The sequence below is a fragment of the Sarcophilus harrisii genome, chromosome 1, assembly GCF_902635505.1.
Source record: "Sarcophilus harrisii chromosome 1, mSarHar1.11, whole genome shotgun sequence".
Taxonomy (NCBI): domain Eukaryota; kingdom Metazoa; phylum Chordata; class Mammalia; order Dasyuromorphia; family Dasyuridae; genus Sarcophilus; species Sarcophilus harrisii.
In genome coordinates, this window is record NC_045426.1 from 184519175 (window position 1) to 184543200 (window position 24026).

General features: G+C 32.3%; 1 protein-coding gene across 1 annotated transcript in view; it reads left to right on the forward strand.

The window, feature by feature from the left end:
• ADGRV1 (adhesion G protein-coupled receptor V1) overlaps nt 1-24026 on the forward strand; it is a 668591-nt gene that overhangs the window by 36193 nt on the left and 608372 nt on the right. The window contains exons 10-17 of the mRNA XM_031938764.1: nt 8062-8238; nt 8745-8968; nt 14441-14567; nt 14669-14854; nt 16497-16677; nt 19121-19284; nt 21033-21156; nt 22201-22467. Coding sequence (XP_031794624.1) covers nt 8062-8238; nt 8745-8968; nt 14441-14567; nt 14669-14854; nt 16497-16677; nt 19121-19284; nt 21033-21156; nt 22201-22467 — 1450 coding nt within the window. The remainder of the gene's footprint in view (nt 1-8061; nt 8239-8744; nt 8969-14440; nt 14568-14668; nt 14855-16496; nt 16678-19120; nt 19285-21032; nt 21157-22200; nt 22468-24026) is intronic.

Genomic DNA, 24026 nt, shown 5'->3' on the forward strand with positions numbered 1-24026 from the left:
ACGTATTAGGACCTTTGGACTTCCCATTTCCACAAAGGAGTTAAATATGAGTTTCCTCTCTTATATCTTCATTTGAATCCTACTTGATCTTTAAAATTTTGTTACACTTGCCTCTGATTTTTTTTTGATATAAAGTTATTTCCAGTTATATTATTGTAGTTACAGTGTATATTGTTTTCTTGCCTCTGCTTACTTTACTCTGCATCAAGTCTTATAGATTTTTCTTTGTTTATCTATATTTATCATATTAATCAGTATTTTAAAATGCCTACTATGTGCCATTTTGTTGGGGTTTAGAAATGGGGTTTCCATTTCTATTATTGCTTCTTTTCTTTTGTTATATAGAAAATTTGGAGATTTTTGAGGATTTTTTTTTTGTAGGCCTCAATTGGGGTTTTTCAATTGTAAAATCGATAGTTTTATCTCTTATTTAACCTGTTTTTATGCCTTTAATATCTTTCTCTTATTATGTTGCTTTTGCTAGCATTTCCAGAATTGTAAAAATACTGGGGAGAATGGGTCTCCTTGTTTACTTCCTTTATTTATTGTAAAAAGTTTTAGTGCATCCCCATTACACATAGTGCTTGTTTTTGGTGTCAGATAGATTCTTTTTATGATTTTTTAAAAAAAAGAATCTCTTTATATCTACACATATTTATAGGATTTTTAACATAAGAGAATGAATGTTAAAAACTCTTTACATGTAATTGAAAAAAATAAAATCTGATTTACATTAAAACAAAACATATAGTTCCTAGCTAGGACCATGTGATGTATATATATTATGTATGTAGATGGGTAGGTAGTTTGGACTGAGATTTTATCATAGAGACTTCCTAAACTACAGTAAATGAGCAATTTTTTTTAATTAATCAGGATGCAAGAGAGTCAGTGTGCCTATCCATGGTACACATTTAAGTATGGGTCAAAGGGCCCAAGGCTTCTTGACTCCAGAGCCAATTCTTTGCTCACTAAGCTTCACTACCTTTTGGATTGTTGGAGAGTATAAATAGATAGAGTGCACTAAATACCCATAGTTCCCACTAGGCTAGTTTTTCTCAGACATAGCCATGAAGATTTTTAAAAGGTTCAAGAGACTGAAAATTTAAAAACTAGTTTTGGTTTTTATGTTCTTCCTAGGACTAATGGCATTGGCATTTTTTCCCTAGCTACTATCTATTACCTGATTTTCCTCATGAGGCCCCTCACCATCAAGTTTCAAACTTAGGTAGAAAAATCTAGTGAGAGCCTAACTATTTATGACAGAAAACAAAGGTATTAAATGTACTGATTTGCTTTTTGCTCTTAAATAACATGGAGATCCAGGCTTTTTTCCCCCTCTTGTGTATTTGCAATGTGGTTTGGGGAATATTATTAGAAAAAATGTAGTTTTTAGAAGTACAGAACATCTTCCTATTTCATATGATCACAGGAATTCAGACATAGAGAATATTAAGTTCATATCACTCACTTTGATAGATGAGAAAACCAGTTCATGTAGTTTAAATGATTCACCTCAAATCATACATAAAATAAATGTCAGATCTGGGACCACAGATTCAGGACTTTATTATTTGCTGAACATACTGCCTTGTCAGTTATGCCTTTTTGGGGTTTCTGCCTTGAACTAATATTATTTCAACTATAATACTATTTTTTAAATTAAATATTTCAAATAATGGGATATTTCTTTTCACAAGGCCTCTCAAAACATTATGACTGTCCTATAATATAGTAAGTACTTTGTAAAATAGAAACCAAGATGAACGTAGAGGCAGAGGATTTGGTCATGTTGGTCAGTGACAATATTTTTAAAGATACAAATGCCATACTCTAGTTCTTTTTTTTTTTTCCATCATAGGTCTTGAAGATCTGCATATTCAGTTTAAAAAAAAAAAGGTGTGAGGAGGGAGGCTTTAAATTACAGATAATTAATTAAAGTACTCATTTGGAAAGCATTACTATTCGTTACTGACACAATTCCTTGAAGTTCAAAATAGACTTTAAACTCAAGCGACATGGTTAGAATTAGAAAGTTATATAGCTTGTACAGTACATAATAGATGAGCAACCTAAGAATAGGAGGAAGCAGATTCAGCATGGAAACTTGAATGAAACTAAAGAATGGAGAATCAAAGACATGACCTACTCATTCTTCAGTAACCTTCTCAGTTAAAGACGTTAGTTTGAGATACGACTTTTGGTATGCATGAGATTACTAATGTGCTGTTCCAGTTGCAAATGATCTAAAAGTAAGGAATAGTTTTTAATGTATGGATTAGTGTGATTTAGTAAGGAACACAGGGGAAAAGGGCTTGTAGAAAAGAAAACCAGCCATTAGAAACTAGCACTTTTCCTTTCTATCAGTGTGTTCTATATCCTCCTAAACTTTTTACCCTATATAATTCAAGAATAATTCTTAGTATTAATGATATCCTTAAAAGCCCAAGATTACTGTCCTGATCTAAAAGTAAAATAGAGTCTAGGTTTTCCTTTTTTTTCTTGCCTTGGTTAAAGTAAAAATTCTTAATCTTGTTTCGTATTTCAAAAATCATAAACAAATTATCCCATCACCTTTCCCCTCCTGCCATCACAATCTAAGTTTATGTGCTATTTAAATTTGGAGAATTCAATGATCATTACTTTTTATTCTAATATTTTAGCTTTATTTCTAATTCTAATATAATCTATTCTAATATTTAGCTCTCTCTACTAAGATAGAGAAAATAAAAAATGAAATTCCTATAATTTCATTTCCTTTCTTCAGCAGAAGAACTCTGCCCCTCCTTCCCCCTTTTAGGGAAGAGATTGAAGTGGTATATTTGAATTATGTAGTCTAAGGTATTATGGCATGTTTGACTGTGCTTTGATTGGTGTTGAATGTTAGACAACACTATTCTCCCTTAATACTTTCCCATCTTTTAATTAAAGGGCTTATTTCCCAAACATAAGTTTCTTTTTTTCTTTCTTTTTAAATGTCTTACTCTTTAAATTTTGTTTGGAGTTTCTAAGATTTTCATTGCAAAATATGAGAGTTAGAAAATCTTTAGTAATCATTAATTCTTAAATATATATAGTTAGAAGTATGTTTTTGGATACAAAGGGAATAAGAGGTAACAAGAGAAGGATGGTAGGCCATCTATCATTGTTACTAGAAAAACAACTCAAAGTGCAAGCCCCCCTACTAATGACTAACCAATCCTATTGTCTTTTATACAAAAAATAGCACAATGTTCTAAAGACTGGGATGTCTATGAAAGTCACTAGTGTTGCAGTAGAAATGGCCATGACTGGTTTTGCTTTTGCTATTATGCCATGACTAGTGGCTATATAGCATTATTGTAAAAATATTGACTCTTCTCTCTAGCTTTTGTCTTATTTTTTTCTTACTTTTAGAAAACCTTTGATGGCTTCAGTGCTTGCTATCCAATCACTCTTTAACTTTTTGTAGCCATTACTCTACTAAAGTCACTCTTCTCCAGTTGCCACAGACTTCTTAATTGCCCAGTTCTCTTATGATTTCTCATCTTCTTTGACATTTCTGCAGCACTGAATATGTTGATACTCTTATCTTTCATGATACTTTCACCTTTTTTTAAAATTTCATGACACTGATTCCTTTTAGTTTTCCTCTGATAATTTCTTTTCTTTTGTTTATATTTTCTTTTTAGATACCTAACTTTGAGAGTCTTTTTCTCTGACCTTAATGTTCTTTTCTTCTCTCACTATATTTCTTCTCTTTGCAATATTATTTCTTTCCATGACTTCAAACATCTATTCCAAATAGTTGACTTCTAAATCAGTATCTCCAGACTATTAGGGAGTTGGGCTCAGTGGTAAAAAGTTAAATTTGGTAAGGAGATATTTGGCAAAATTTGAGAGTAATTGAGAAAAATTTGAAGAATAATCTCTAGACTTACAGATTGATCTGAATTCTTCCATGTTGTAAGGGAAACTAGATTAAGGACAATTAAGGTAGCTATAAAAGGATTAAGGAAGAATAAGGAGAATTTAGAATGATTAGGAGGCAAACTTGAAGGTAGACTCAAGAAAGAACAGTACGAAACAAAGTAAGAAAAGGAAAGTAGAAAAACTGGAGGTTTAAACAAATTGTTAGGATGGATTAGTGGAGACAAATAAGTGAAAAAAGAAATTGGTATAAGGCTGAAGGGAAGGTGTAATGGCTATAGCTGTGGATTTGTTGGAACAAAGGAAAGGAATTTAAATGGCGTTATCAAGTTTTAGGAAACAAGAATTGGATAAAAAAGTTTCAACCAGAAAAACTGAAACTACCTGCAAGTGGTTTCAAGAAACGATACCCAAAATCTCAACTATTATGGAGAATAAGGAAAATTGTACAGTGATTTGCACTGAATATGATATTGTTATCCTTCTACCACAGACTAATGACCAATGTGTTCCAAATGTAAAATGATTGCCCTTCTGGAGGACAAGGTGAAGGGACTCAAAAAATGCCTCTCTAAATTCCAGGTTGATAGGAGAATGAGAGGTTCCTAAATGAAACAGAGGAAAATCTTAAATATTAAAAAAAAGGAGGATCTGAGTCGGAGGAGAGGAGGCCTGATTTTTGGACTATGGAAAAGTGTCAGAGGAGAAAACAAAAAAGAAAAAACGGGCACAATTAGTGCTTAAAAACAAATTTGAAGCTACTGAGGAGGAAAGAGTTAGATTTATTCGAGGGGGAAGAGGTTTCTTGCTTTCTCTACAATGAAAGTAGAGTCATAGAAGATATCAGGTGATAAGTTCATCAAGAAAAGGGCAGAGGAAGGGCAAAAGTATTAACAATCCTTGCTATGAGAGGTATTGAGGCAGCATTTGTCAACCCAGTAATCACAGAGAGAATTGTTCTTCCTGTGGAATGTATTCTAGACATCAAGACTTATCAAAATAGATGACAACGATCCACTTATTTTAGATGATTTACAAGAATCACCAAGATTATAGGTGTGGGCACAAGAGACAGCTAGAAAAATCTAAAACCTAATGATTTTAAAGTTTTGGGTAAGGAATTGAAAGCTACTGGGGAAAAAGTTATGTTTTCCGTACTGTTACACTTAAAGCAAGGGATATAAGAGAGGAAAATTATTTTGGGAAGTAAACAGATTACTAACAAACGATCAGAATATGGGATTTGGATTTCTGTATAAAAATACATAGCTTACATAGCTGTATACGTAGCTTACAAGAACCTGAGAAGTTCAAAGTTAGAGTTGGAATATACGTAATAAAGACTAGTAAGAATGCATTTTCCAGTTCTTGTAAGCCTAGTCAAATAGATTTTAAACTAAAAAAGAGTGAATGAAAGAGAACACTATTGATGTCAACCCCACAAGTTGGATATTGTAGAATAGCCACAAAGAAGAATAACAATTGAGAAGTCCAAAAATTCACAGAAGATAAAAATATGAGGAAAAAATAGTCAGTGGTACTACTCATGGTCATAGATGGCTTTTTTATTTTTTTTATTATAGCTGTTTATTTACAAAATGTTATGCATGGGTAATTTTTCAGCATTGACAATTGCAAAACCTTTTGTTCCAATTTTTCCTCTCCTTCCCCCCACTCCCTCCCCCAGATGGCAGGTTGACCAATACATGTTAAATATGTTAAATACAATATATGTATACATGTTCACACAGTTGTTTTGCTGTACAAAAAGAATCGGACTTTGAAATAATGTACAATTAGACTGTGAAGGATCAAAAATGCAAGCAGACAAAAATAGAGGGATTGGGAATTCTATGTAGTGCTTCATATTCATCTTCCAGAGTTCTTTCCCTGGGTATAGCTGGTTCAATTCATTACTGTTCTCTTGGAACTGATTTGGTACATCTCATTGTTGAAGAGGGCCACGTCCATCAGAATTGATCATCATATAGTATTGTTGTTGAAGTCTATAATGATCTCCTGGTCCTGCTCCTTTCACTCAGCATCAGTTCATGTAAGTCTCTCCAGGCCTTTCTGAAATCATCCTGCTGGCCATTTCTTACAGAACAATAATATTCCATAACATTCATATACCACAATTTATTCAGCTATTCTCCAATTGATGGGCATCCACTCAGTTTCCAGTTTCTGGCCACTACAAAGAGGGCTGCCACAAACATTCTTGCACATACAGGTCCCTTTCCCTTCTTTAAGATCTCTTTGGGATAAAATCCCTGTAGTAACACTGCTGAATCAAAGGGTATGCACAGTTTGATAACTTTTTGAGCATGGTTCCAAGTTGCTCTCCAGAATGGCTGGATGTATTCACAATTCCACCAACAATGTATTAAGTGTCCCAGTTTTCCCAACATTCCGCATTATCTTTCCCTGTCATTCTAGCCAATCTGACAGGTGTGTAGTGGTAATAGATGGCTCTTTTTAATCTCCAAAACTTAGGCAATAAATGAGAAACAAGATGCCCTAAAACAAAATAATAATTTGATGCCAAAGAGTTTATAAAACCTAGATGATAGTCTGACTAATAGGAAGTCTTCTCTGAAGTGAGGAGTGAGAGGAAAACCTCTCCCGTATCATATCTCCAATGGAATGCTACACTGGGATTTATGTTTCTCCAAAAACTGCTTCTGACTCATCTTCCAGTCTTATTTCATACTAATTCCTTTTATATACTCTTCACTTTAGTTATATTGGATTAGCCATAGTGTTTGGTTTATTTTCTATGTATTTACTCATATTCTTGCTTTTCCTGTGGATACTCACTTTATGTTCAATCCTTTTAGCAAAATGTAAGTTCCTGGCAGGCAAGGACTCTGGCATTCTCAATTTTTATGGTTCTAGTGCCTGGCATAATCCTTGAACATTGTACGTGCTTAATAAATATTTGTCAAATAAACTGAATTGAAAACAGAACTCAGCAATACTCAAATAACACACATTTATAGGTAACTTTTCTGTGTTCAGTGCTGTGCTGTCAGTACAAGATTGGAACAGGGAGGAAAGGACATATAAAATGTTAAAGACATAATCCTTCTCAACACGGTTACAATCTAATTGGGAAGATGAGGCTTGAAGACATAAGACAACAAGACAAACTACTATGTAGTTAATTACTAAGCTGTAGGAATTCACCTGGGAGGAAGACCAGTGTAAACAGTTATTAGGAAATCTTCATGGAGCATTTGAGATTTGAAATGGACATTGAAGAATATTTAGGATTTGCAGAGAGAGAGAGAAAGAAGGGAGGATATTTTAAATGACAGCATTGCCATGAGATATGCAAATATATACTCATGGCTTTGGTTATGAATTTCAGGAATATTTATTACTGCTATTTTATAAAAGTTCCTGAACTGGCAGCATCTTTTATAGTTAGAATTTTGATTGTCATTTCAATAATTAAATGCAGTCGAGTGAAAACTAGAGTAAACTAACTTGTCTTTTTGTTAGATTTTGACTATGGGCAAGCTTTGGAATCCTAGATATCTAGATTGTAAATTTTTTTGAAGGCAGTAATTGTGTCTTATTCATCTATTTTTAATTTAATTCATTATTAAGAGTGGCCATTTCCCCCCACATTTTAGAGATATCCTTTCTAATATATCACATTACCTAGACTTTTACCAACATGAAGTGGGATTATTACAATATTTTCTTCCTTTGTCTCCTTGATCCAGGATCTCTGTGGTACAATTCCTCCTAATCTTCCTCAAATATCCCATGTCAAAATGTTATTTCATTTGGAAATTTGGAAATCTTTAACAATATCATTACTATTATCAGTATTTTAAACAATGGGGTTTGCTCATTGGAGTGTGGAGTTAAAGTCTGAAGGAACCTTAGAAACCATTTAGTGCCATCTATTTATTTTACAAAGGAGGCAACTGAGACCCAGAGGGGAAAGTGGACTTCCCCAAAGTCATGTAGGTGGAAGAACCAGGACTCAAATCCAGGTTCATTGACTCCAAATCCAATCTTCTTTCTGCAGTATTATGCATTTACTCTAGCAACTGGTTATTGTCCAATGTTACATGTCTCGCTAGTGTACATCTTGGTTATAATTGCTTTTATTACTATTTTATTTATATATTATAGTTGGAAACTGTGGAGCTAGTGAATATATTTCCTCCAATCCCACCTTTGAGTCCTACATTTGGTGACATTCGAAACATTTCTCTAAGAGTAACTTCAGATATTGCAAATGGAGAAATTGGCTTTATCAGCAATCTTCCAATTATTCTTCATGAGCCAGAAGATTCCCCTGCTGAAGTGGTAAGTAAACTATTTCTTACCAGTGATTATTTTTATAGTTTGAAGCATTTTTCCAATTGTGGCTTTCAGAAGAGAGAATTCTAATTCTTCTAAGGTTGGTTTCCTGAATTTGTTAATTTTGTACTGTTAAATTTTGCAGTAAGATTTTCATAGTTTTTAAGTTGCTTGAGTTTTATGTTTAAGGACTTTGTATAGATTATAACCTCATTCTTGGGAGGCAGCTTTCCTAGGTATAATTGTACATTTTCCTAATTAAGGCATACTATTTAGAAATATTAGCATGAAACTAAATAAAAAGCCTATAATTTCCAAGATTTGTCTTTATTTTTGGAAAAGGAAGATCCACAAGGTTTTGGTTGTACAGTTGAGATTTTTTATGTTATTTAACACCACTTCACTGTGTTGCTATATTTAAAAAGTATTTAATAAAATGTGCATGCACTAGGTAATGTCTGTATAATTAATCTCAGTCATTGCATAGGGATTTGTTCTATTTTATCTGTCAGGTTTCTATTCCCTTACATCGAGATGGAACTGAAGGTCAAGCCATTGTATTTTGGAGTTTGAAGCCCTCTGGGTTTAATTCAAAATCAGTGACATTAGATGATATAGGTCCTTTTAATGGTTCTGTTGTATTTTTATCTGGACAAAGTGATACAATGATTAATATTACTGTCAAAGCGGATGATATCCCAGAAATGAATGAAACAGTGACACTATCTCTGGACAGGTAAAGATTCTTTACATCTTATGTAATACTGGTATGCAATAGTTGACTATTTCTATTTTTTGTCCTTATTCTGTCCTTTGGATTGGAAAGTAAGAAATTAATTCAAGTAATAATACAGTGTGATGATGGAAACATTACGAATTTGCACATTGGATTTTGGTTTGAATACTAAAACACTCAAGGACTTGATCCTTTTTGATTTAACTGTGAAAGTAAAATCTCTCAGACATTGCACAATCATCTAACATAAGTTACGGACTGATGAGTGTTATTACTAAATCTTGGGAAAAGCTTTGCTTATTAGAATTTGAAGCATCAAATTCATCTTTTGAACAATAACACGTGTTACTGTAACAATAAAATAACCAGGTACAGATACAAAAATGTTTGATACTTATAGATGAATATGAGGTTTAGCATAGAATTTCCCAGTCTATAACATATTAAAACAGTATTATAGGGGCAGCTAGGTGGTGCAATGGAGAGCACCAGCTCTGAAATCAGGAGGACCTGAGTTCAAATTTGACCCCAGACACAATGCTTCCTAGCTGTGTGACCCCAGGCAAGTCACTTAACCCCAATTGCTTCAGCAAAAAACAAAAATAAAAAACAATATTACAATCCCCAAGAGAGAGGTACTTTACATTTATGGCTAAAATTTTGTCTATTTCCCTTAGAAACAGAAGAAAAGGAACATACTTAAAGCTTTTTAGTTTTTGATAAGAGAATTGAGGCTAATTGCTGTCTTGTATTTTTCCTTCTATTTTGAGTAATTATTGCAGACCAGTTTACTTCAGGTTAAAGACATATAACCAGTGTAGACCAAGATGAATATGATTCTTTAAAGTTTAATTGACTAAGGATGTTTTCATAAGAAAAAAAAAAGAATTGACTTCAGGAGATGCTATGCTTTACTATGTAAGGAGGAAGTAGCAACAATTATCCTTTGTTTTATGTGATAGTATCACAGCGTTTATTTTTTATGGATGTAATAGTTTTAAAAATCATTTAGGTTTTAGTTGCATTTCATATCCACTATTTGAATTGGAGAAAATGTACCTTTGGAAATTTGGTGAGAATTTATTAAGTGAAAGAAAAAAAAAAAGCAACCTTTGGAGCCAATTCTGTTGGTTTACCTCCTTTCATACAGGGGAAAGAAACCCAGTAAAAAGTAAAATGCTTTATAAGATTAAATATATTTTGGATTAAACCTTATGGAGAAATATTTCTTATGAAACTCTGAAATCTATCCTAGAAAATCCTGCTTCATTTGATTCTTTTCCTGCCCCTTCAAGTTAGTTCCTGGCACTAATTAAATCAGTGTATAATCCTGCAAAAATTAAAGAGAGATGAACAGTGAATACAAAACTTGGCAATAGAGCAATCAGACTGTAAGTTTGAGCTCTAAGCTAAATGTTTAAAGAGGTGAGATTTTTATAACCAAAATGCAAATTTATCTTGATTGTTCTCTATTTTATTGGATTTTCCAAAGCATTAAATTTTAAACTTCAGCCATGTTAACTTTCTAATCTCATTATTAAAGAAAATTAAAAATACATTATGCACAATAGCGTCTCAATACCAGGCTTGTTAAAGTTTTTTCATTTCTTTTAATTCTTTCCTTCTAGTAAGCACAAATGACACTAGAAAATTGTACTATAGAACTGAAAAAGTTAATTGACTTCTTTTTCATTTTAAAGAAAATTAGTTCATAGTTTCATACTTTCACCTTTTATTAGTATGCATCAGTTCATATCTCTGTTTGTGACCAAGAAGAAATGCTGTTTTTTTTAAAGTGGGTTTTACATTCTTTTAATAATCTTCTTCATTTAATATTTGAATGTGTATTATTACTTCACATAAAAATTCATTCCAAGACAGTGTGATTTAAAAGGATCAAATGCTCACTGTTACTTTTTTGTTCTTGATGCCTGGGTAATGTAGAATAAAACTACAAGCCATTAACTAATTAAAGCAGATGATAATTACTTTCAGAAATATTCCTGAAAAAAAGAATTTAATGGATCAATTTGTTGTGATCTTTAGGGAAACCTTAGAAAAAGGTTTTTGATTTAGGTTATTAGGAATTTCCTATTCATATAGTTAAATTTTGCCTTAGTTGAAGACCTTTATTTTTAAAGTCTCTTACATTGATTTGCTAATTTAAAAAAAGAATATATATACACACATATATAGTGCTTCTATTTGTTTAATTATTTCATTTTCTGAAAATCATATTCTCATCATGCCAATCTGAAGGTAGAAATATTTTCATTTTTCAATGTTTAGAAATCTCAGATTTAGAAATTTAATAACCTGTATGTAAGCATGTCTTAACAAAACATAAAAGATGAGGTCTCTTTAGTTCAATGGACTTCCTGAATATATTTGAATCAATTAATTGAGGATAAAAGACTCATGTTTATGATTTATTTTATCTACAAATTATTAAAACCTACAGTAATGACATTTTGTGGATTTTTAGATTTGTCCTTAAGCAAATGTTTAAAATAATTCTGTATTTCTCAGCTTACATGATTTTTACACTTTTCCTCCCTCCCAATCAAAGGACAATAGGCTTTCGATACTGAGAATTAGGTTTCTTTAAAAACCTAATTAAAGGCACTAAGTAATTATAAATGGCTTGAATAAAATTTGCTCAGCTGCTGCAGCCTGCAAACATGTACAGTGCTTGGCAAGCATCTAGTTTCTTGGAGGAGCACTGTAGAGGAATGTCTTGAATGGGTCTTGACATACTGGTTGGTCATGGGGTCATCTCATATAAGTGGGAACTGCCCAACCTCTTGCTAGCAATTGTCAATATTAAAAGCACCCAGTGAGCAGGGTTCTCATAAAATGAACATTATTAGCTATTGGAAAGAGAGGGGGGAAAAGACTTTCTTTATCTTTATACTTCTATTCTAAGTTTGGTACAATTTTCTTGAGATTCTAGCAAATGGCATTTTTTTTTTATTGGCTTCCCCTTCCCTACTTCTTTTTGTTGACAGGGTAGAAACTGAAAGGTTTGTCGTGTTTTTTGGGTAAGTGCACAAAATAATGTCTTTGCTTTTGGTGAATCAACATTTTGTTTTTCAAGTAATTGTTTTGGAATAGATAGTCTTTTGCTATAATGAAAGGGTTTTTTTTCCCAGTATTTTTGCTTTTCCCACTAGCCTGTGCATGCTTTGTGTGCAGTTTCAATTATGATTGACTTGGGGTGCTAACATTAGACAACTTTTTTTGTGTGTGTAGGAAATCTGATTTGTATTATGTAGTATTTGATGTTTGAGGTGTTTGTATTCCTGAATTTAATTTATAATTTTGCATCATTTACATATAAGGAACAAATTTGTACACACACACACACACACATTGCTAATAAAACTCATCTATGTACAATTTTTTTTCAAGTTGGCAAAGGATTGGGAATTATTTTATAATCCTTCTCTCCTATTTTCTGTGTGACTTTGAGCAAATTTATTGTTACTAAAGGGACACTCCACTTTACCATCTTGCTTGTATTCTTTACAAAATAGAGAGGAAGTTTAATGACTTCTCAGTTATTGAGTGTACAAATAAACTATTAGGTAACACTGTCAGGATGTAAGATTGGATAGGTGTTAGTAAATGCAGGGTAGGCAAACTCTTGATAATAAGCATATGAGCATTCTAGACTCTTGATTTTGTGATCTAATATTTTCATTTTAATTTCTGACTCAGCTTTTCCTTCACCATTTCCACCTTATTTTTCTGGGTAACATATGTTCAGTGAATTCAAAGTAATTTTAGTGCTCGAACGGAACATAATTAAGAAGATGTTTGTTCCAAAAATTTGACATGGATGTATTAAACTTGTCAAATGACTTTGTATTTTCTTTTCCCTTGATTCTTTATAATATTATGGAAGATGGTTTGGATACTTTTAACAACTGGAGATGGCTAGTCCACTTGGTGTGGAGATGTTCCTTCCTCTCCCATATCACCTGAAATATGTTGAACTCTCATAATTGATGTATTGTTGCATTTAAAATATATGTTTATATACTTCCTGTTATTTCCCAGAAAGTCTCATTTGGGCATGTTCAGGAACTGGGGTCAGAGCCTGATTTCTCACGTCACATCTGTACTGCCACTGTCACTAAAGTTGTCTCATTTGCTTTAGAGTCAGTAGATCAATAAGCATTTATTAAGTGTCTACCATATGTCAGGTATTGTGCGAAGTACTGTGGATAAGAAAAAAGAGACAACTGATATTTCTTACCCTTGAGGAGTTCATAATCTAAGTCCTGGCCACATTTTCCTAATATCATTGAGAAATTAAGATTAAAACAATTCATGCATTTGGAAGGCATATGCTAGTTGTTGTTTCTTTCTTTCTTTCTTTCTTTCTTTCTTTCTTTCTTTCTTTCTTTCTTTCTCTCTCTCTCTCTCTCTCTCTCTCTCTCTCTCTCTCTCTCTCTCACACACACACACACACATACACACACATACTGAGAGGCATGTAGAAATAGGAGTTAAAATTAGGAATAAGAAATTTTATACAAAAATGTTTGGAAGAGTCAGTTAGATGGTATGGTGGATAAAAGCCCTGGACTTGGAGTCAGGAAGAATTGAATTCAAACGGGACCTTAGATACTCACTAGTTTTGTGATCTTGGGCAAGTCATTTAAATGCCTCCGTTTCCTCATCTGTAAAATGGAAATAATAATAGTATTTACCCCTCATAGTTGTTGTGGTAGTCAAATGAGATTTCTAAAGTTCTTAGCACAGCGCCTGGCACATGGTAGGTGATTAAAAAGTGCTTATTTTTTTGTACTTTATATATATATATATATATATATATATATATATATGTATATATTTCTCTCTCCCTCTCTCTATATATATAGCTATATATGTCTATGCATATTGAAATTAAAAAAGACATTTGTGCTTTTTGACCCATTTATTAGCTCACTTTATCTTATATCTCTTTATTTCAATTTTTATTCATAATGTCCATGTCATATTAAAGATGCTTGAAAATTTTCTTTTAAAAGCACTTAAAATTATGAAAACCTCAGCAAGTTATTATAATTTTAAAATTCTCTCATATAATCAAACCTAACTATTTGTAATTCTCTAAAATTGTAGAAATAACTGATCATTGGAACATTTTGGCACTTGGACAAAACACACTACAGCATATCAGAGAATCAACACTTACATGGGAGGATTATTGTGTGTTAGGTTTCTATTTGTATATGTGTGAGCCAGTGAAGCAAATTGCAGTTATCATGTAACTGGTGAAAAAAAATTATCTCATTTTTGTTGTTTGTTATATTTAAATTCCATCTAAAACTCCATTTTAGGTTCAATTATAAAACAGTGCTCCATGGCTCTGAATTCTTATAAACATTAATGCAGAATAATTTTACTTTCAGAAGTGTAACTTTTTGCAGTCTATAAATTTTTCAATTCTGACTTTCCAAGGGTCAATGTGGAAAATCAGGTCCTAAAATCTGGGTATACTAGTCGTGATTTAATCATTTTGGAAAATGATGACCCTGGAGGAGTATTTGAGTTTTCTTCTGCTTCCAGAGGACCCCATATTATAAATGTGAGTAGAAGAGAAGTTTGTTTTACCCATTTGAAAACACAACTTTAAAGGAATCATATGGGATTCCTATCTTAGGCTTATAGACTTCTTTTCTTTTTAAGGAAGGAGAATCTGTTGAGCTCCACATTATCCGCTCTAGAGGAGCCCTTGTCAAGCAGTTTCTTCATTATAGAGTGGAGCCAAGAGATAGCAATGAGTTCTATGGAAATACAGGAGTTTTAGAATTTAAGCCTGGTGAAAGAGAAATTGTAATTACTCTGCTATCAAGATTAGATGGAATTCCAGAGGTATGGCATTTTATTATACTTAATTCCTCTCCTCAAGTTAGATGGCATAAGAAATTTTGTACATGGGAATGTCATGTAAAATTAGAATGACAAAGAGAAAATCAAATTGCTAAGAGATTATCAATAGGTACTTGTTCTCACCCATAGAATAAGACAGTTGAACATGTGTAATGTAAAGCTTCCTCTCAGCTCTAACACACTATATTTTTTTTCCTCTTTGAGGTAAGCATACATATGCATGTACACATTAATGAATACACATATAAATACACATACATACTCACAATACCCATGTAAACAATATGTTTCTATCAATAGTGGTAGACTTCTGTTTTATGTAAAGAGCTCAATAAATAGAAACTGATAGGAAATTTTCAATTTTAGTTCAAATTAATTTTTTCATTTTCCTTCAGTTTTGCTTGGTTGTTAAGTAATCTTTAGTGACTGGAAATAGGTGATATATTAGTGATCTAATATTGAACTGAATATTGTGATCTAATATTGAAAATATTGAGTATTTTTTTATTAAAAGGAAATAGATTCAAGATGCCAAATTAATGCCGATTCAATGCAACTATCTGGCCACAATACTTTACATTTAGATTAGGTTATAGCTTTGAAATATAGTTTCATAGTTAATCCTCACAATAACCCCAGGTGCTATGCAGGGCAGATAATATTATTGCAATGCTGTGGAAGAGGAAACAGAACATCAATTCTGTCCTGCTAATAAAAGACAATGCCAGAGTAGAGATTTGAACCTGGATCCCTGGATCTTTTTTCTTTTTCTTTTTCTTCTTTTTTAAAAAATTTGTACTCTTTCCTTTACACTTCACAGAATGTTTGCTCCCACACTATAAACCAGAATCCATGTGGTTTTAAGTTAATTTTATTTAGCTTTTTCTGGTATACACAAATGATACAAGCTTCAAGAAAAAAATTCTTTGGAATTTTACAATATAAATAGAGATCTAACTTGTTGGATTAGGCAGTATTGATGTTTTTCGGCTTCCTTCCTTCAAATCATGAAAAGCATTTTAACAATTATTAGAATTTTTACTTGTCTCTTCTTTGATAATATATAAATTCATTTCTGGAAATATATTCATTGGTTTTGAGCAGGGATTTAAAACTTGTTTGTGTGTGTTTATGAACTTCTTTGACAATCTGGAGAAATCTTTTGACTCCTCACAATGGTAGTGTTAAAATAATTTTATTTATGTGTGTGTGTATATATATATATATATATATATATATATATATATATATATGTATGTATTTGTGTTTATGTGTACATACGCAGTGAATGTGAATGAATGATTATATAACTTCCTCTGAATCTGGGTCCTATGCTAAAAACTTCTGACATAGAGAGGAAACTCCCATTAATATAACTTGATACTTGCTTTGTTTCCTATGTTCTCAGAGGGTTGTCTGGGGTTCAGTATCTCAGATAGAAAATGTTATAGTACAACTTTATTCCAAGTCTTTTTTCTTAACTATAGCCAATTTGCAATCCAATTTGCCATATTTGAAAAATATTGTAAATTAAATTTTCTAAGTATTATTTAGTCTCTAGTGAATGCATGACCACTTGCAGTTTCAAACTTTGTAATTTGATAATTTAACATCTTCATTTTAGTTGGATGAGCACTACTCTGTGATTCTCAGCAGCCATGGTGAACGGGAGAGTAAGCTTGGAATGGTTACAGTGGTCAACATCACTATTCTGAAAAATGATGATCCTCATGGGATTATAGAATTTGTTTCTGATGGACTAATTCTCACAATAAATGAAAGTAAAGGAGAAGATATATTTTCTGGTAATTATTTTTTATTGCATTTCAAGTTGTTAAAGTGCTCCAAGCTGGGAATTTTTTAAATTATATTTTCTTACTTTCAATGAATAAAAATACATTTTTCTCCTTCCCAACTTCCCTTTTGGAAAAGCACTCCAAAATTTCTGTAACAGTTATACAGTCAAGCAAAACAGGTTTCCACATTGTAATTATCCAAAATATGTCTCATTCTACTTTTTGAATCTGTCACTCTTTGCTTCAGTTAGAAACTTGTATTTCAAATGTTTGTTTTTACAACGTTGTTGTTATTATATAAATTATACAATAATTCTGGATCTGTTTACTTCACTCCATCAGTTTACACAAGTCTTCCCAGGTTTTTTTAACTCGTTTCTCTTCTGTTTTTTTTTTTTTTTTTTGTTTTGTTTTGTTTTATGACACAGTAGCTGAAAATTCAATTAAGTTCCAGTTGTTTTCATTGTCAATTATACATCAAAATTCATCTTTCTACATTAAAATATAAATTAGATACACAATAAGTATACATGACCAAAACGTTATTTTGCTGTACAAAAAGAATCAGACTCTGAAATATTGTACAATTAGCTTGTGAAGGAAATAAAAAATGCAGGTGGGCATAAATATAGGGATTGGGAATTCAATGTAATGGTTTTTAGTCATCTCCCAGAGTTCTTTTTCTGGGCATAGCTGGTTCATCTGGGGGAGGGGGTGGGGGGTAAGAGGTAAAAAATTGGAACAAGAGGTTTGGCAATTGTTAATGCTGTAAAGTTACCCATGCATATATCCTGTAAATAAAAGGCTATTTAAAAAAAAAGATTTAAGACAGTTGCATAAAAAAAATCATCTTTCTGTATTATGGAAACAATTATAAAAGTAAAGATGTATCATCTCACTTCATGACTGTGGGTGTTCAGTTGCTTTTTGGCCAGTCTGGATTCAGTTAGGGCTAGTATCAACCAATTCAATTCAACATATGTTTACTAAGTACCTGGTACATTGTTCTGCATGCAATAGGCAGACAAGCTATTAGACTTTGAGTTTGGTCCTGAAAATAGGCAAATTTAAATTTTGTATAGAGAAAAATCTCCTAACAATTAGAAATGTCTTGAAGTGAAAGTGAAATGGATTGTCTTGAGAGGCAATGGACGTCCCTCATTAAAAACTGAGCATATTTTATAGTGACACATTTTATATAGATAATTATCTTTGTTTATGATTTGGACTCCATGGTCACTAAAATCCATTCCAATTCTGAAATTATGTGCTTCTGGAAATATATATGGAGTAATGTGCTATAGTAATATAACACTTATATATAACATAATCCTGGATTTGATGGAGCTCACATTCTTATAAGGGGATGAGATATGTTAATATGCAATGTTAGAAGATAGGTGGAAAGCAAATTAGGGGGAGTTTGTTACTTAGAAGGGGAATTAGGAAAAGCAGAATGGAGGAAGAGGAATTTGAACTGTTCCTTAAATTGTTGGTAGAATTCAATGACATATATAGATAAAGCATAAGCAAAGAAAGCCGTGGAGATGGGGATGGATAGGATATGTTTAGAGGACAGTTAGTCTTTTTCTGGATCCTAGAATTATAGAGGTGCAAAATATGAAAAAAATGCTGGTAAGGTATCATCTGTTTGTAGAAGATTTTGAATTGCAGGCAAAATTAGTGTAAATTATATTTGTTGGTTAATAGATAACCCTTTAAGAATTCTAAGTAGAGGCATAACATGAACAGATATGTTTAGTCTGGCAGTGAAATAAAGGAAGAATCAGAGGAGGAGGAGCTTTTCAGAAGCTTTTTATGTTAAGATTGTGCATGACTTAATAAAGAGAAAAGCCATGGAGCTGTTCCACTGAAGCAGGAGTCAGGGGAGAAGATGTATCATCCTGGTTGAATGTATTTCCTTTCCAGAATTGTATCAGACTGTGTGATCTTGAGAATACAAGTTTTGAGAACAGTGTGATTTCACCTCACTCTAGCAAGCATTCTTCTTGTTCATCTTTTTTGAATTTGCATGATTGTCATTTTTGTAAAGAACTACTTATTTACTGCTTTGTGACAAATAACTTTTTATTCATGATAACAAAACAAATTTTGCCCTTTAATATACTGGGCTGGTATATTTTTTAGTATGTATCTCTAAGACTATGCTAAGCATAATCTCCTTGAGAATAGAACTAATTTCAGTTTTTGCTTTTGTATCTCCAAATATCCCCATTTGTTTCATTTTTTATTTGTATCTTTAATAGCCATAATTTTATTGCAGATGCCTATTACTTATTGATAACTAACATGTTATCAATTAGGTATTGTGTTTAATTTTAAATTTCGTTTAGTTGGATTCTTACTGTTCATATTCTGTACATTTGTTAATATGAATGGTACATGCATACATATAAATGAAATTTATTTTATACTTGTTTATATTTTATAGCTGTTTATGAAATAATAAGAAAACGAGGCAACTTTGGCAATGTTAGTGTGTCTTGGGTGATCAGCCCCAAGTCTACAGAAGATGTGTTCCCTGTCCAAGAGACCATTTTCTTTGGAGATCAAGAATTTTCCCAAAATATCACCATTTATTCACTACCAGATGAGGTAAATATTGTATGCCAGATCTTGCATACCATAAATTAATAAATAGCCAAGCATTTCTTGAAAGAATTAATGTATATCTGGTAATTTAAAAAATAAGATGAATGAAAAAGAATAATTATTATGTGAATTCAAGTGTATCTAACATCTAGTTATAATCTTTAAAAGAAGCAATAAATATACTTTGTGTTTTTTTTTTTTAACCATTTTTAGTTATAAGCTAGGAACAAAATCCATGGGGTATAACATTATCTGAGGACAGAATACATATATAGTTAGTGAAAGTAGGGACTGTCTTTTCCCTTTCTTTGTGTTTTAGCATTAGCACAGTGCCTGGCACATAGTTGTTGTTTAATAAATGCTTATTGATCAACTGAGTGATTGACTGAATATCCCACTATCTATGCTTTGGGTAATGCTACTGCTGCTTTGTTTCTTGCAATCACATTCTCCTTTCAGAGATTCAAAAAATTGCCGAATGCTGTTCATTGATTGTAAGATCATATGATATACCTTCTCTTTTATCTAAAGGAGCAGGCATCTAGGATCATGGATAAGCAGAAAAGAGGAAAGTGAAAAGGGGTAAATAAGCATTCCCTTTGGGGTTGATATCAGAGAATGATTATTAAACTCATTGACCAATGCCCTTTGATGCCATCTTCAGAGACAGAATAAACTGAAAAAAAGCAATAGTATGAGCCCCTGTGGCATTTCTTATATTTAATAATGAGAACAAAGAAGGGTCCATGAATGATAAGGAAGCCTAGAAGTCATAGCATTTAAACTACCATGAAGGAGATGAAGAGAGTACTTATATTAGGAACTATATATCTTGACCTCTTAAATTCCAAATAGATCTAATGCTTTAGAGTGACAAGAAGAACAGGAATGGATATAAGAAGTGTATCCATCCACAAGATGGGTCATATACAGGAATGATAACAGTGGCTATGCCAACAGAAACAGAGCTGTAGTGAAACCTGTGACATAATATTGATATTTTTATGAACTGGCTGTGAAAGGATTTTTGTACTCCTTTAAAACTTGCCAAATCTCAGTTACTGTTTTTAATTCTTTCGTTAAATTGGTCTCTAGAGAAATTTTACTTTATTTAGCAATTCATTTCCTAATTTGGATACCACATTTTTCAGTTCATTTCAGACTTTTATTTCTTTACAGAAATAATATCAGCAGTATGTATATATAATATGCTTCTCATTTTAAAATTTTAATCAAAAGTGAGGAAGTAAGCAATTATTATTACTTTTATCATTGCTGTTGTTTCATTTTTCTCTCTCCCTCAATCCTAATTTGAATTGATGTATTTCAGGTGATTTTAAGCATATTTTTTCCCCCTGGATAATGGAATATATTTATTTGTAATGGACAGAGAATTCAATTTTGAGTCAGGAACCTGGGTTTGATTCTGACTTCTGGTTTATTGTGTGACTTTGGACAGATCAATTCTCTGTATCACTATCTTTTCATCTAAAAAAAGGAGGGAGTTGTAGTCAGTGATTGTTAAGATCCCTTTACTGCATAGTTCCTATGATCTTATAAGCACTTGGTAATTCCTATAGATTATTTCTAAGACCATTATTTTGTTTCTAAAATGGTAATAGAATATGCATAGTAAACAGATAATTTACTGTAGATTATTTTTTATTTCTAATAGTTATCAATATGAAATGTATCTATTTGTCCTAATCATATAGTTTTTGAAGGTCTTTCTTATAATCTATTTTTAATAGATACCTGAAGAAATGGAAATATTCACAATAACCCTTTTTAATGCCACTGGTGGAGCCAAAGTGGGAAATATAACAACTGCAACTCTGCAGATCAGAAGAAATGATGATCCAATATATTTTGCAGGTAACATTACAAAAAAATCATTTATGTAAATTTCCAACAAGAAGAAGTTTTTTAAAAAATTTTTTCCTAAACCTAATGAAGTACTTGTTAAAATATGGTTTGGTAAAATAAGACTTGTTTAATCAGCTGTAAATCTTAACAAATATTTTAAGAGGCCTTCTGAAAGGTAAAACAAATATAATAAAATTCTATTAACATTAACCTAATTCTCCTGTTTGAGCCCCCCAAAGCAGTTGTTATTTGCTTTCCTTCGAGTAAAAGAGAAAAGAATCTCCCTTTTGTCTTCTTTTAGAATCCACAGTCCAGCTGGTTTAGTGTCTGGTTGATCTGACTGCCTTCTGCATGATTTCCATAAAGTTATTTCTTTCTTTTCTAAGGGCTTAAATAAAAAAATTGTGTTACATGGCATTACATGCTGTTAAACACTTGAATATTTTAAATATATTATTAGTTGCTGGTAAATAGTTTTGTTTTAATTCTATTTATTTGGAAATTTTGACATCATCCCTTTATAAGGTTTTGTTGCACTGGTTATTATCAATTCTCCCATGGCAAGAACTTTCTGAATCCATGTTGGTTGATGAACATTAATAGCAATCAATCAGAAAGTATTTTTGTGTTCATATTTAATGTTAGCAATATATTTTAGAAGATACAGAAATAAGAAGTGAGGTGTTCTTCATAGACTTTGCAGAATGATTGGGAAGATAAAAGTAATTCACATAAACTATTAGCAGATAATACAGAACTGCATAATTAAGGCTAAATTATTTGCTCCAGACTCAACAAGCTGCTTGAGTGCAGAGAAAAGGGAGCTCCCTGAGAGCTGGAGGGTTAGAGAAGGCTTTATGGCAAAGTACCTTTGATAAGACTGAGAAGGATAAAAAGAATTTGGACAGACAGTGGGGGAAAATTCCATGTGAAGGAAATAACAATGTAGGTATGAAGGCAGTTAAAGATCTGTAGATGAACTTGGGTCTAAACTAATCAGTAGAAAGAATCAAGAAATTTGACAGATCTTTTTTTCCTCTGTATATATTTCAGAACCTCGTGTAGTATGGATTAAAGAAGGTGGGGTTGCTAACTTTACAGTTCTCAGGAATGGCTCCCTTGAAGTTGCCTGCACTGTCCAATATGCTACAAGGGATGGAAAAGCAACTGCAGGAGAAGGAGACTTTGTTCCTATTGAAAAGGGAGAAACACTCTTTTTTGAAGTCGGGAGAAGAGAGAAGAGTATATCCATATTTATTAATGAAGATGACATACCAGAAACAGATGAGCCCTTTTATATCATCCTCTTTAATTCGACAGGTTAGAAAATTGCTTGTGCAGCAGTTTACTTGCTTTTAATTATATTTTGGAAAGAGGAAGCATGTTGAATAGAGTGGTGAATAGAGAGCAGGCCTTAAAACCAGGAAGACCTGGATTAAAGTTGTGTCACTGACTCATATTTGCTTTGTGACCATGGGTAAGTGGTAACTTTTCATTGCTCTAGAAGATAAGTCTTTCAGTTTTTAAATTGCAAAGAAAATGTTAAGAGGCAATAGGAGTTTCTTATACCAGTTAAATCCTAGGGCTTGACTCTGTCCCTATGGAAAATTAGACAGTTTACTTTTCCAGTTTTATTTATATTTTCCTTTTTATGCATTTTACATACTTGTTTTTGTTTAGTTGTTTAGTCATGTCTAATTCATCGAGACATTATGGACCATAACACTCCAAGCCCCTCTGTCCTCTATTATCTCTCAAAGTCAGTCCAAGCTTATATTTTTGCTTCCATCATACGATCTATTCATCTTATTCTCTGCTGTTCCATTTTCTTTTTGCCTTCAATAAATTCATAAATATACACTACAGTTTATTGAGCCATGCCCCAATTGATGAACATTTCAATTTCCATTTTTTGTCCTAAGAAGAAAGTTGCTTCAATATATAATTTTAGCAGGGGCACAAGGAAGATTTTTCTTTTCTCTTCTGCCTCTGATGTGCCTTCCGTAAGTCCCAGCCAAGCTTTGAAGATAGGATCTTTTACTTAAAGTGGAGAACTGGTGTCTTTTGAAGTCCATTTTTGTGGTAAAATGCACACTGTACTTTAGTACACACTTTTTCCCTTAGAAAGATTATTATAATTGAGACTTAGATGTTGCCAACAGAGGATCTTACATTAATCGAATCATGTCTATGTGTGCCATTGAAACAAATATAAGATGGCTATATGTCTCTTTAATAATTTAAACTAGTTAAATTATGCTCCAAGTCATAATCCAGAATTTTAGAGTAAGAAAAAGGCTTATATAGGAGATCTGATTCAATCTTACAATTTTAAAGAAAATAACTGGCAAATTATACAGTTGCTTTACAAATATTTTCTCATTTGATCTCCATAACAACCTGGAGAAATAGGTATGATTAATATCATTCTCATTTTACATTTGGGAAATAGAAGCATACAAGATTTTATTGACTTGCAGTCACACAACTAGTATGTATCTGAGACTGTATTTGTACCTAGATCTTCTTTACTCAAGGGTCACTGTCCACTGTTCCTTAGCAGATGATAGGACACTAAGATTTAGAAACTATATATAAGAGAAATGAAATTGATATTAACTCAGCATATTAAGGATTTACCGTGAAAAGCATTGTGCTGAGCTTGGGATATAATATAACAGAGGGGATGCCCATGCAATCAAGAGCAATTGGGGGAATGTAATATGCATGCATATAGGTAAATTTGGGGAAGGAAAGAGCATTAACAAAGGGATTTTATGAGCTAGGTTTTGAAGGTAGATAAAGATTATAAGAAAAATTTTGGAGGAGGACATTGCACATAGGGAAACTACTTAGACACAAGCAAGGAGATGAAATTG